The sequence below is a fragment of the Xenopus tropicalis genome, chromosome 4 (genome assembly GCF_000004195.4).
Source record: "Xenopus tropicalis strain Nigerian chromosome 4, UCB_Xtro_10.0, whole genome shotgun sequence".
Lineage (NCBI taxonomy): Eukaryota > Metazoa > Chordata > Amphibia > Anura > Pipidae > Xenopus > Xenopus tropicalis.
This window is the reverse complement of record NC_030680.2, coordinates 152189984-152204286: the sequence shown is the minus strand read 5'-3', so window position 1 is coordinate 152204286 and position 14303 is coordinate 152189984. Positions and strand designations below refer to the sequence as shown.

General features: G+C 51.6%; 2 protein-coding genes across 7 annotated transcripts in view; one reads left to right on the top strand and one right to left on the bottom strand.

Annotated features, from left to right (window-relative positions):
* The window catches only part of wnk2 (WNK lysine deficient protein kinase 2), a 65684-nt gene extending 53049 nt beyond the window's left edge, over positions 1 to 12635 (bottom strand). For 5 of the 6 annotated variants that reach the window (XM_031901287.1, XM_031901289.1, XM_031901291.1 and 2 more), the window contains exons 1-2: positions 12409 to 12635; positions 10109 to 10955 (exon numbers count right to left, since the gene is read on the bottom strand). In XM_031901287.1, the coding sequence (XP_031757147.1) occupies positions 10109 to 10756 (648 nt within the window). In that variant the 5' untranslated portion in view covers positions 10757 to 10955; positions 12409 to 12635. The remainder of the gene's footprint in view (positions 1 to 10108; positions 10956 to 12408) is intronic. The other variant, XM_031901290.1, reaches the window with a different exon arrangement.
* Positions 12416 to 14303, top strand: part of LOC101733255 (constitutive coactivator of PPAR-gamma-like protein 1 homolog) — an 18537-nt gene continuing 16649 nt past the window's right edge. The window contains exon 1 of the mRNA XM_031901364.1: positions 12416 to 12556. Within this exon, the coding sequence (XP_031757224.1) occupies positions 12416 to 12556 (141 nt within the window). The remainder of the gene's footprint in view (positions 12557 to 14303) is intronic.

Here is a 14303-nt window from a genome sequence, read left to right as displayed (position 1 = left end):
CTGTACAGGCTATGAGCAAACTTAGGGGGCTGTTCCTGCTGAATTGTGCTTAGTACAGGGGAATCCCTATGTGCCATAGTTTTATGGTAACTCTCTGTACAGGCTATGGGCAAACTTAGGGGGCTGTTCCTGCTGAATTGTGCTTAGTACAGGGGAATCCCTATGTGCCATAGTTTTATGGTATCTCTCTGTACAGGCTATGAGCAAACTTAGGGGGCTGTTCCTGCTGAATTGTGCTTAGTACAGGGGAATCCCTATGTGCCATAGTTTTATGGTATCTCTCTGTACAGACTATGGGCAAACTGGGGGCTGTTCCTGCTGAATTGTGCTTAGTACAGGGGAATCCCTATGTGCCATAGTTTTATGGTATCTCTCTGTACAGGCTATAAGCAAACTGGGGGCTGTTCCTGCTGAATTGTGCTTAGTACAGGGGAATCCCTATGTGCCATAGTTTTATGGTATCTCTCTGTACAGGCTATAAGCAAACTGGGGCTGTTCCTGCTGAATTGTGCTTAGTACAGGGGAATCCCTATGTGCCATAGTTTTATGGTATCTCTCTGTACAGGCTATGAGAAAACTTAGGGATTCCCCTGTACTAAGCACAATTCAGCAGGAACAGCCCCCTAAGTTTGCTCATAGCCTGTACAGAGAGATACCATAAAACTATGGCACATAGGGATTCCCCTGTACTAAGCACAATTCAGCAGGAACAGCCCCCTATGTGCCATAGTTTTATGGTATCTCTCTGTACAGGCTATGGGCAAACTGGGGGCTGTTCCTGCTGAATTGTGCTTAGTACAGGGGAATCCCTATGTGCCATAGTTTTATGGTATCTCTCTGTACAGGCTATGAGCAAACTTTCTGCAGCAGCAGGCCCAGACTGGCAATCTGTGGGTACCGGGAATGCCGGGGGGGCTGTAAGGTGCCACAGACAGTCACTATTTATTGGGCTGGGGGGGCTGTTTGTGCCTCTGGGTACTGGGAATGCCGGGGGGCTGTAAGGTGCCACAGACAGTCACTATTTATTGGGCTGGGGGGGCTGTTTGTGCCTCTGGGTACTGGGAATGCCAGGGGGGCTGTAAGGTGCCACAGACAGTCACTATTTATTGGGCTGGGGGGGCTGTTTGTGCCTCTGGGTACTGGGAATGCCGGGGGGGCTGTAAGGTGCCACAGACGGGGGGGGGGGCTGTTTGTGCCTCTGGGTACTGGGAATGCCAGGGGGGCTGTAAGGTGCCACAGACAGTCACTATTTATTGGGCTGGGGGGGCTGTTTGTGCCTCTGGGTACTGGGAATGCCAGGGGGGCTGTAAGGTGCCACAGACAGTCACTATTTATTGGGCTGGGGGGCTGTTTGTGCCTCTGGGTACTGGGAATGCCGGGGGGGCTGTAAGGTGCCACAGACAGTCACTATTTATTGGGCTGGGGGGGCTGTTTGTGCCTCTGGGTACTGGAATGCCAGGGGGGCTGTAAGGTGCCACAGACAGTCACTATTTATTGGGCTGGGGGGGCTGTTTGTGCCTCTGGGTACTGGGAATGCCGGGGGGCTGTAAGGTGCCACAGACAGTCACTATTTATTGGGCTGGGGGGGGGCTGTTTGTGCCTCTGGGTACTGGGAATGCCGGGGGGGCTGTAAGGTGCCACAGACGGGGGGGGGCTGTTTGGGGCCCGGGGTACTGGGAATGCCGGGGCCTATTCTGACCCCCAGCCTGGCCGTGCGCAGCAGCTCTGAGTAACATGGACCCTATTTGCCCCGTCTCTCAGGGGATCCTGGGAGTTGTAGGCCAGTAGCCGCTGGCAGACCCGGTGTTTTTGGGCCCAGATGATTCTGTGCGTATATACAGGATCCCGGCGCTGCTCCTCCCCCTCCTCCCTCCAATAATAAAGTGTTTGGCTGCGATACAGATAAACTCATCAAATATTTAGCGGCTGAAGGAACCTGCCGGGCGGGAGATGCGCCAAGAGCCGGGGGGACGTGAGACTGCAGAAATTTCCCCTTTACTCACAAGGAGAAACCAATGATACCGACCCACTGCCCGGCCCGGACTCACTGAGGCACTTATTATCCTCCCTATTTATATAGCGCCAACATATATTCCAGCGCTGTACAGACAATATACATCAGCCCCTGCCCCAGTGAGCTTACAATCTAAGGTCCCTATCCCATTCCCATCAGTCCCTGCCCCAGTGAGCTTACAATCTAAGGTCCCTATCCCATTCCCATCAGCCCCTGCCCCAGTGAGCTTACAATCTAAAGTCCCTAACACATTCCCATCAGTCCCTGCCCCAGTGAGCTTACAATCTAAGGTCCTATCACATTCCCATCAGTCCCTGCCCCAGTGAGCTTACAATCTAAGGTCCCTATCCCATTCCCATCAGTCCTGCCCCAGTGAGCTTACAATCTAAGGTCCCTATCCCATTCCCATCAGTCCCTGCCCCAGTGAGCTTACAATCTAAGGTCCCTATCACATTCCCATCAGTCCCTGCCCCAGTGAGCTTACAATCTAAGGTCCCTATCCCATTCCCATCAGTCCCTGCCCCATTGAGCTTACAATCTAAGGTCCCTATCCCATTCCCATCAGTCCCTGCCCCAGTGAGCTTACAATCTAAGGTCCCTATCCCATTCCCATCAGCCCCTGCCCCAGTGAGCTTACAATCTAAAGTCCCTAACACATTCCCATCAGTCCCTGCCCCAGTGAGCTTACAATCTAAGGTCCCTATCCCATTCCCATCAGTCCCTGCCCCATTGAGCTTACAATCTAAGGTCCCTATCACATTCCCATCAGCCCTGCCCCAGTGAGCTTACAATCTAAGGCCCCTATCACATTCCCATCAGCCCCTGCCCCAGTGAGCTTACAATCTAAGGCCCCTATCACATTCCCATCAGTCCCTGCCCCAGTGAGCTTACAATCTAAGGCCCCTATCACATTCCCATCAGCCCCTGCCCCAGTGAGCTTACAATCCAAGGCATAGGTTCTGTTGGGGTCAAACACAGACTTATGGTTAGAAATGGGAGAGTGAATCAAAGGGGATCAAATGGAACAGCAAGGTACTGGCCCAACAGAACTCCCTGCTGCTATTAGTTGAATAAACACCCAGGGGCTAAGCCCCACTCGCATTACACTCGTTGTGCCAGTCAACTATTTTTGCCAATAGAACTCCCCACACTCAGATTCAGAACCTCCCTGTAACATGCAGCAACTGGATCTCCCTTCTATATGAGCCTCGGGGTCCATTAAAGGGCAAACTGCACAGTTGGGTGCTTTGCAACTGGAGAATAAGAATCATTAGGCGCTGCCAATCAGCAGTAATTCCGGAGGGGCGGGGCAGAGACCTAGCATGGGGGCGTGACCTGGCACATTGATTGGCACATTAACTGCCAATAACTGCCAATGTGCCCAGGTAGCACAGAGAATGATAAATAACTCAAGCAGAGGGCACGACTCCCAGCGCCCCTTTGGCACAGACCAACATCAATGCACAACTCCACGTGGGCAAGGGATTGGCAGAGAAACGATGGGTAATGAGAAATGGTGCCAATGTTCCCGGGGTTGAACCGACTGGCAGAGTTAGTGACCCGGTTAGTAAACACCTGAGGAAGGGGGTGAGTTGCCTTGGTTTGGTTTAACGGTTTGAGTTTATTGCCCAGGCCCCTCGGTGCCCCCAATGCCAACACTCCCACTGCTGCAAAGTGGCCATATCTGCACATGCTCAGTGGGCTCCTGGGGAGGAGCTAAGCTTAGGGGGCGTGGGAAATAAATAAGTCACTGCAAAGTTGCCCCAGTTATGCTACAGCGCATGTGATATTAAGGTTTAACTTCCCCTTTACTGTGTATATTCTGTGAACAGAGAATACGATGCAGGTAAAGACTGACGAGGGATAGAGGGGTATGGGGGGTATATGGGGGGTAGGGGGCAGTTTACCTTGTTTTGCAGAGATAGAGGCAATAAAAGCAGATCAGATAACAGGGACAAACACACAAGGGGGTCAAGGAAAAACCTTCCGCCAAAGTGTTTATTTCAGCCGACACTGGGGGGGGGGGGCTACGTGCTCATCTGCGCCTGCCCAAGGACTCGCCAAGGCGGCCCCCGCAAATATCATTATCTCCCAATGGAAACAAACAGCGCTCAGGGCCAGATCTGCTCTGATTGGATTTAGGAGTTGGGCACTTTGTGGTTAATCATTGGGAAGACTTCCCCTTAAAAATGCCCAGGGGCAGGGCTGTATAGTGAGGCAGCAGCCTGGGCATGAAACATCCGTATGACCCCCGTGTTGTAATACACGTCCCAGGGTCCCTAATATAAAGGGCCACAGCAAAACCGCATTTTCACCCTGCGTTGGACCAAGTAGCTGCCGCTGCCATAGGGAATAACAAACTGGTTCTGCCAGAACATTCGATCACTGGGTTCCCTCTCCCCCAGGGCTTGACCCGAGCACAAGGAGCGGCCGAACCCCCAGAACCAAATAACTCAGCGGATGATAGGAGCCCCCCCCGGCAGGTAATTCAGAGCATCGCTATAGCAACAAAAGGACAAGCTAAAATAAAGCTGAGCTGTTAAAGTGGCAGATTGGGTGAGAAATTTCACCAAAACACACACAGTCATTTGACTCGTTAACTCTCCCACTAATAACGAGGGGAATGGCTGGTAATGCAAGTGGGTGCAGGCGGAGCTGCCTCTGGGCCCATTTAATTAATCCTACTCCCTCCACCGGGCGCCACACTGACTGACCCCCACAGTGTAGATTGCAAGCTCTGCGCCTCTCTCCAGCTACACGGCTGCCTCCAACCCACACAATCGGCTGCAGCTGAAAATCTGAATAAGAACACATTATAGGGGTTGTTCGCTTTTAGTTTGTTATAGAATGGTCAAGTCTAAGAAATAATGAAGACCAATTGAAAAGTTGCTTATAGTTTCTGAATTATTTCCCTTCTCCTTCTTTGCAGCTTTCAAATGGGGGTCACTGACCCCCAAACCCTATTGCTCGTGGCACCACGTACAGAACAGGCAGAGTATTGGTTACAGTACAGAGATATATTTGGGGGGGGAAGGGGGTTCTGGGGCTCCCCTGCACTGACCCAATGAGAGTTCTAGAAAGGGCAAGGTGATACTTTAGTCTCTACAGCTTGATCCAACAGGAGAAACCACTTCCTGCCTTGCCAGCCTGGCTCCTAGGGTTCCGACAGACTGGTCAGGGTCTGGGCAAAAAATGGGGCGACAAAGGGAGAGTTCTACGGGCACCTCCAGTAGCACCCACCCTACTCCTGGTAACTGGTCCCTTTCCCTCCAGAGAGGCACATACACACACATACAGTATATACACAGGTATGGGACCCGTTATCCAGAATGCTCGGGAACTGGGGTTTTCCGGATAAGGGGTCTTTCTGTAATTTGGATCCCCATATCATAAGTCTACTAAACAATCACTTCAACATGAACGTAATAGGGCTGTTCTACCCCAATAAGGGGTAATTATATCTTAGTTGGGATCAAGTACAGGTACTGTTTTATTATTACAGAGAAAAGGGAATCATTTAACCATTAAATAAACCCAATAGGGCTGTTCTGCCCCAATAAGGGGTAATTATATCTTAGTTGGGATCAAGTACAGGTACTGTTTTATTATTACAGAGAAAAGGGAATCATTTAACCATTAAATAAACCCAATAGGGCTGTTCTGCCCCAATAAGGGGTAATTATATCTTAGTTGGGATCAAGTACAGGTACTGTTTTATTATTACAGAGAAAAGGGAATCATTTAACCATTAAATAAACCCAATAGGGCTGTTCTGCCCCCAATAAGGGGTAATTATATCTTAGTTGGTATCAAGTACAGGTACTGTTTTATTATTACAGAGAAAAGGGAATCATTTAACCATGAAATAAACCCAATAGGGCTGTTCTGCCCCAATAAGGGGTAATTATATCTTAGTTGGGATCAAGTACAGGTACTGTTTTATTATTACAGAGAAAAGGGAATCATGCACACACACACACACACAATTGGCAAAGGAAAAACCAAAACATAAATCAGGGGGTACCCAAGGGGGGTGGGGGGGCTCGGCACGTTCCATTTATTGAGCTTTGGCAGTGACGGATGAGGGGGGCCGGGGAGCAGCGCACGTGTCAATACGTCTCAATCCAACAACCTTAAGTAATCAGGGCCCTGCCCCCCCCCCGCCCACTCAATCCATCCCCCCCACCCACTCAATCCATCCCCCCCACCCACTCAGAGCGATGCTCATATGAGGCGCGGGATTAAAGGGGAACTTAGCGAATAATGGCAGCCGAGCTTTAGGCATAACCAGCTTCCCTCTCCTTATATCTATACTGAATCCCCCATAAGTCCTGAGTCTGTGTCCCGGCTGCGTTGGGGGTTCATAGTAGGCAGTGGGGCTAAATCCTGGGGCACTTTTTACATTTCTTCAGGATTTAGCCCCGCCCCTACACTTGCAGGGAGTCAGAGGGGGCAAATGGGAAATGTCCCACTGCTGCCGGGAATCTTATTGTTCCTGCTAAATGTGTCACTATCCCTTTAAAGGCACGGCGACCCAATGTTATTCTCCTGCTGCAAACAAACCAGTCCAGCTCTCTGGGGTCAGGCCTGCCCACCCCATACTGGCACCAGTGTTAGAACTGGGAAATCACCGACTGACTCCCACTGCAATGAGAGTTTGTATAAGCCCCTCGCAGCATACTGAGCACAATTCAGCAGGAACAGCCCCCTAAGTTTGCCCATAGCCTGTACAGGGAGATACCATAAAACTATGGCACATAGGGATTCCCCTGTACTAAGCACAATTCAGCAGGAACAGCCCCCTAAGTTTGCCCATAGCCTGTACAGAGAGATACCATAAAACTATGGCACATAGGGATTCCCCTGTACTAAGCACAATTCAGCAGGAACAGCCCCCTAAGTTTGCCCATAGCCTGTACAGGGAGATACCATAAAACTATGGCACGTAGGGATTCCCCTGTACTAAGCACAATTCAGCAGGAACAGCCCCCTACGTTTGCTCATAGCCTGTACAGAGAGATACCATAAAACTATGGCACGTAGGGATTCCCCTGTACTAAGCACAATTCAGCAGGAACAGCCCCCTAAGTTTGCCCATAGCCTGTCCAGAGAGTTACCATAAAACTATGGCACATAGGGATTCCCCTGTACTAAGCACAATTCAGCAGGAACAGCCCCCTAAGTTTGCTAGTCAACAGCAGTTATTTATTAAACATTTAATATCTGATGCCAGGGAGTCCAATACCCCCACCGGGTGCTACAGGGGCCAATAATATCCCTTATTGCTTAGTAAATCCAACCCCCCCACAGGCAGCACAGTACCAGCCCCGACTTATAGATCTCCCTGTAACTTCTCCCATGGGTGCCCCACTCTCTTGCCTCCTGTGCCCAACACAATGACACCAGCACCCAAACATGGCCTGTGGGTAATTAGTGGGAAAGTCCTTCCCAAAGGGCTAATTGCCGATACCCTGTAGTGGGTGGGAGTGAGGGAATTGGTACCACTGGCTGGTACGTAGGTTTCCCCTGGGATGGTTCCGGAACCAACCCCACAATCAGGACCTCCCTGGAGCGAAGCTACTGCAAGGCCAATGGCACAGCCGGCTGATACCAATCAGTGCCAACCACAGACATGGGCAGGGGAACCAACAAGGGCTGGGCTGACCCACTTACAGCTACTAGGGAGCTGTGGGGTCTAAGCAAGTCGGCCCCCACCCATAACTGCATTCTTACCCACCCGGATCTGCACGTGGCTTTGCCCAGAGGGTAGAGATGTGATGTCATCATAAAAGGAAGTGACATCATAAGGCAGTGGGGAGGCAGGAAGGGCAGTGAGAAAGGATTTCAAAAAGGATTCAAAAACATTCCACTAGACCCCCCCCCCCATATACTTGCCCAGCAGGTTCCCTACGGGCACATTAGGGAAATACTGGACTGGACTCGGATTCTAAAAACAATTTGTTTTGAAAGTATTAAGGCAGTGGGGTAAATAATGAACCTCTAGTGCCCCCCCCTTCCACACTATGGCCATATGTATACAAATATACAGAGAAGGAATGTTCTGGGCACACAATAAGCTGTACCCCCATACTGTACTGTCTAAGGGAAACACTATGGCACCTCCCTCCCATATGTATAAATACAAATATACAGAGAAGGAATGTTCTGGGCACACAATAAGCTGTACCCCATACTGTACTGTCTAAGGGAAACACTATGGCACCTCCTACCCATATGTATAAATACAAATATACAGAGAAGGAATGTTCTGGGCACACAATAAGCTGTACCCCCATACTGTACTGTCTAAGGGAAACACTATGGCACCCCCTACCCATATGTATAAATACAAATATACAGAGAGGGAATGTTCTGGGCACACAATAAGCTGTACCCCCATACTGTACTGTCTAAGGGAAACACTATGGCACCTCCTACCCATATGTATAAATACAAATATACAGAGAAGGAATGTTCTGGGCACACAATAAGCTGTACCCCATACTGTACTGTCTAAGGGAAACACTATGGCACCTCCTACCCATATGTATAAATACAATATACAGAGAAGGAATGTTCTGGGCACACAATAAGCTGTACCCCATACTGTACTGTCTAAGGGAAACACTATGGCACCCCCTACCCATATGTATAAATACAAATATACAGAGAAGGAATGTTCTGGGCACACAATAAGCTGTACCCCCATACTGTACTGTCTACGGGAAACACTATGGCACCCCCTACCCATATGTATAAATACAATTATACAGAGAAGGAATGTTCTGGGCACACAATAAGCTGTACCCCCATACTGTACTGTCTAAGGGAAACACTATGGCACCCCTACCCATATGTATAAATACAAATATACAGAGAAGGAATGTTCTGGGCACACAATAAGCTGTACCCCCATACTGTACTGTCTAAGGGAAACACTATGGCACCCCCTACCCATATGTATAAATACAAATATACAGAGAGGGAATGTTCTGGGCACACAATAAGCTGTACCCCCATACTGTAACTGTCTAAGGGAAACACTATGGCACCCCCTACCCATATGTATAAATACAAATATACAGAGAAGGAATGTTCTGGGCACACAATAAGCTGTACCCCCATACTGTACTGTCTGAGGGAAACACTATGGCACCTCCTATCCATATGTATAAATACAAATATACAGAGAGGGAATGTTCTGGGCACACAATAAGCTGTACCCCCATACTGTACTGTCTAAGGGAAACACTATGGCACCTCCTACCAAAATGTATAAATACAAATATACAGAGAGGAATGTTCTGGGCACACAATAAGCTGTACCCCCATACTATACTGTCTATGGGAAACACTATGGCACCTCCTACCCATATGTATAAATACAAATATACAGAGAAGGAATGTTCTGGGCACACAATAAGCTGTACCCCCATACTGTACTGTCTAAGGGAAACACTATGGCACCTCCTACCAAAATGTATAAATACAAATATACAGAGAAGGAATGTTCTGGGCACACAATAAGCTGTACCCCCATACTATACTGTCTATGGGAAACACTATGGCACCTCCTACCCATATGTATAAATACAAATATACAGAGAAGGAATGTTCTGGGCACACAATAAGCTGTACCCCCATACTGTACTGTCTAAGGGAAACACTATGCATCATTTTCTATAAGGCCCATCACTGGTGTCGGTGCATCAGCCACAAAGAGTTAATTCCCCCCCCCTACCATGTGCTAAATTGGTACAACCCAACTGCACCACAGTGATCAATTAGCAGATGGGTCGGAATCTCCCACCCCGTGACGGGGGCATGACTGTGCGTATGGGGTGCAAATTCCGGGGTGGTAGTGGCCGCGGGGGAAGGAGACTGGGTTGCAGCCTTATGTAACCTGGCTATGGAGAAGCAGAAGGAGACCAGCGAGGGGGCCACTTAGCTGTTTCTAAACTAAAACTCCCAGAATGCCCTGGCTTTTAAAGGCTGGCAGGGAATGCTGGGAAATGCAGTCTAAGAACTTTTACCCCAACATATTTCTAATTACCCCCCACACAGCATATGATGAATCCAATGAAAGGGACTTACCTGCAACTCACACCAGGCCACTTCCACCCAGGTCTCGGTGTCCAAGCCCTTATAGACCGTCTTAAAGGAGCCGCGTCCTATTTCAATATCAAACTTTAGAAACCTTCCGTCAAGGGAGGTAGAGACGGCCTTCATGTCGGCCTCCTCTTCATTCTCCTCTTCCTCCTCCGCTGGGGCCTCCTTTCTGCACTTTGGTACATCATGGGAGGTTTCCGCTTTCTCCTTGTTCTCGAGCCCCTCGGGTTGATCCGGTTCCCCGTCTGCGCTGCCCCCTTTAGAGGAAGACCCTTTGGATTCCAAGACCTCGGTGCCCCCTCCCTGGTCGCTCACCCCCTGAGACCTCTTGGCGATGGCTCTCCGTGCCCGGGAGATGGGGATGACCTTGTTGTGGTGCCCGGATAATGATAAATCCAACACTGAGGGCTCCTCTTGGTCAGAGTCCACCACTGTCCTTCTCAAGAACCTCCGCTTGACCGTCTTTGAGACCTTGGCAGCTGGTCCAGCCTGGGCACCGGCGCCCGAGCTCAGCATTGCAGTATCCACACCTTTAGCAATGGGCTGAATATTAATGGGAAGCTGGGCCAGACCATTGGGTTCCACGGTGCCCAGGCTGCCAATACATGAGGGGGCACCTACCCCGGCCTCCATCAGACCCTAGTAGGGAGCAGCTGCCTCCAATCCGCCCCGGATACCGGACTCATGGTCCCTTCCAGGGAAAGTCAATAGATCCGCACGCGGGAGGCAGTGACGCATGGAATTGCACCAGCAGTTTGGAGATCTCCCATCAGGGGGCACGAAATCTCCCCCTCTCTGCAGCTCCTGGGGGTAACGGCGCCACTCGGGTGCCCTGGCAGAAGGAAACACACTGGTTACAAGCCCACCCCTCCTGCCTTATATGGGGTCACGGTCGGGGGGCTGGGAGTGGGCACAGGAGACATGCTCGGCATGGGGTGCCAGTGGGTGGGAGTGGGTACGGGGTGCCAGTGGGTGGGTGTGAGTGGGTACGGGGTGCCAGTGGGTGGGTGTGAGTGGGTACGGGGTGCCAGTGGGTGGGTGTGAGTGGGTACGGGGTGCCAGTGGGTGGGTGTGAGTGGGTACGGGGTGCCAGTGGGTGGGTGTGAGTGGGTACGGGGTGCCAGTGGGTGGGTGTGAGTGGGCACGGGGTGCCAGTGGGTGGGTGTGAGTGGGCACGGGGTGCCAGTGGGTGTGAGTGGGTACGGGGTGCCAGTGGGTGGGTGTGAGTGGGCACGGGGTGCCAGTGGGTGGGTGTGAGTGGGCACGGGGTGCCAGTGGGTGGGTGTGAGTGGGCACGGGGTGCCAGTGGGTGGGTGTGAGTGGGTACGGGGTGCCAGTGGGTGGGTGTGAGTGGGCACGGGGTGCCAGTGGGTGGGTGTGAGTGGGCACGGGGTGCCAGTGGGTGGGTGTGAGTGGGTACAGGGTGCCAGTGGGTGGGTGTGAGTGGGTACGGGGTGCCAGTGGGTGGGTGTGAGTGGGGCCTGGCGTGGAGCTGCAGCGCTGTGTGTGGGTGAGTGGGGGATCCAGCAGGAGACAAAGTGCCTTTAAACATTAATGAGATTCTGAATGCGACAACGTGCAGCCGGGGGTCCCGGGGGACAATAATGGCTCGGCTTAACCCCCGTGCTGCCAGGATCTGAGGGATCTCAGGGCCTTGTCAATAGTAATGCCTTGGCACCTGCACCCCACTTTCTGTGCTTTGGGTACTGAACCCCCACATCCCCCCCCTCCAGAGATCTGGGTTCCCCCCAACCATCCCCATAAAGTCATGCCACCCTCACCCCCAACAACCCCCCTGAGGTCCAGGCACCCCACCCTCTGTGCTTTGGGTACTGATCCCCCATGGCCCCCAGTTATCTGGCTGCCCCCCAATCCACCCCCTGAGGTCCAGGCACCCCACCCTCTGTGCTTTGGGTACTGATCCCCCATGGCCCCCAGTCATCTGGCTGCCCCCCAATCCACCCCCTGAGGTCCGGCCACCTGCACCCTTTGTCCCACTTTGCACTTGCTCCCCAATAAAACCTTGGTTAGGACCCCTGCACCCCACCCCCCATGCCCTGGGCATCTGTACCCCCAAACCCCACACTGAGGGGCCTGTAGCACAATGCCCCGGTCTCCTGCACTCAAACACCACGTTGAAGCCAAACGGAGCCCGAAACAAGGTTCCCAGGGGGGCAGCTGCACCCCGACTAACAGCACCCCCCCCCGGGGGTACCTGCACCCCAACACCCATCTCTCCCCCCGGTGTGTGCCCCGGAGTGCCCGGGCTGGGGTGCGGCACTCACCGTTAGGATGGGGCCGGGCGGGGCCGATCTAATCCCAATGTGGGTGGCAGCTCCTGGCTCTCCCTCGGCCGATCCTTCCCAGCTCTCCCCGCTCCCTTCCTTCCTCTCTGGGAACCGAGCTCTCTGTACCGGGGCATTTAACTCACCGGTACCGGGAAGGGACTGCCGAGCGGCCAATGTAGGGGAGGGGCCCCTGGACCAGAATGAAAAGGGTTCCGCCCATCGCCATTAAGCCCCGCCCCTACCGTATTAACCCCTGTGTGTGTCTCCTACACTAACCCCTACCTGCCCCAACTGCTCCATGGATTAACCCCTTCGTGCCCCAACTTCTTCAGTATTAACCCATACCTGACCTGCCTTCATTAACCTCTGAATGTGCTGCCAGCACTAATTACCTCCCTGGCCCCTATTAACCCCTGCATGCCCTTCCCCTATCAACCCATTCCTGCCTTCATGCCCTGTCTGCACCAACCCTATATATATTAACCCCTGCATGCCCTTCCCCTATCAACCCATTCCTGCCTTCATGCCCTGTCTGCACCAACCCTATATATATTAACCCCTGCATGCCCTTCCCCTATCAACCCATTCCTGCCTTCATGCCCTGTCTGCACCAACCCTATATATATTAACCCCTGCATGCACTAAAGGGGAACTGCACCCAAGAACATTTTTTTCTAAAGAAAGATAATGTGAAGCGACGTTCCCATAGACATTCATTAACTTTTTTTTATCTGTAGAGTTGCCCTTTAATTCTACGATACTATTAACCCCTGCATGCCCATTTTGCAGCAGCTACCCTGCATATCCACTCTGTAGTAAATCCTGCATGCATTAAATTCTTCTACCATTAACCCCTTCATGTCTGCAGTTTTAACCCCTGCAGCCATTGCCCACATTACCCCTCACACACCATTCCCTGCTGATCCTGCACTGACCCTGCCTGTTCTTCCCCATCTGCTTTAGGGCAAAGACACACTGAGCTACTTAGTAGCAGCTACTTGTCACGGCTACAAAACCCCAGGAAACCCCCTGCAATAGACAGTACTAAGAATTGCCCCTGCCATAGACAGTACTGAGAATTGCCCCTGCCATAGACAATACTGAGAATTGCCCCTGCCATAGAAAGTACTGAGAATTGCCCCTGCCATAGACAGTACTGAGAATTGCCCCTGCCATAGAAAGTACTGAGAATTGCCCCTGCCATAGACAGTACTGAGAATTGCCCCTGCCATAGATGGTACTGAGAATTGCCCCTGCCATAGACAGTACTGAGAATTGCCCCTGCCATAGACAATACTGAGAATTGCCCCTGCCACAGATGGTACTGAGAATTGCCCCTGCCATAGACGGTACTGAGAATTGCCCCTGCCATAGACGGTACTGAGAATTGCCCCTGCCATAGACAGTATGAGAATTTGCCCTGCCATAGACGGTACTGAGAATTGCCCCTGCCATAGACAGTACTGAGAATTGCCCCTGCCATAGGCGGTACTGAGAATTGCCCCTGCCATAGACAGTACTGAGAATTGCCCCTGCCATAGACAGTACTGAGAATTGCCCCTGCCATAGGCAGTACTGAGAATTGCCCCTGCCATAGACAGTACTGAGAATTGCCCCTGCCATAGACATTACTGAGAATTGCCCCTGCCATAGACGGTACTGAGAATTGCCCCTGCCATAGACGGTACTGAGAATTGCCCCTGCATAGACAGTACTGAGAATGCGCCCCTGCCATAGGCGGTACTGGAATTGCCCCTGCCATAGACAGTACTGAGGATTGCCCCTGCCATAGACAGTACTGAGAATTGCCCCTGCCATAGGCAGTACTGAGAATTGCCCCTGCCATAGACGGTACTGAGAATTGCCCCTGCTAAACTCACATAGAGACAATT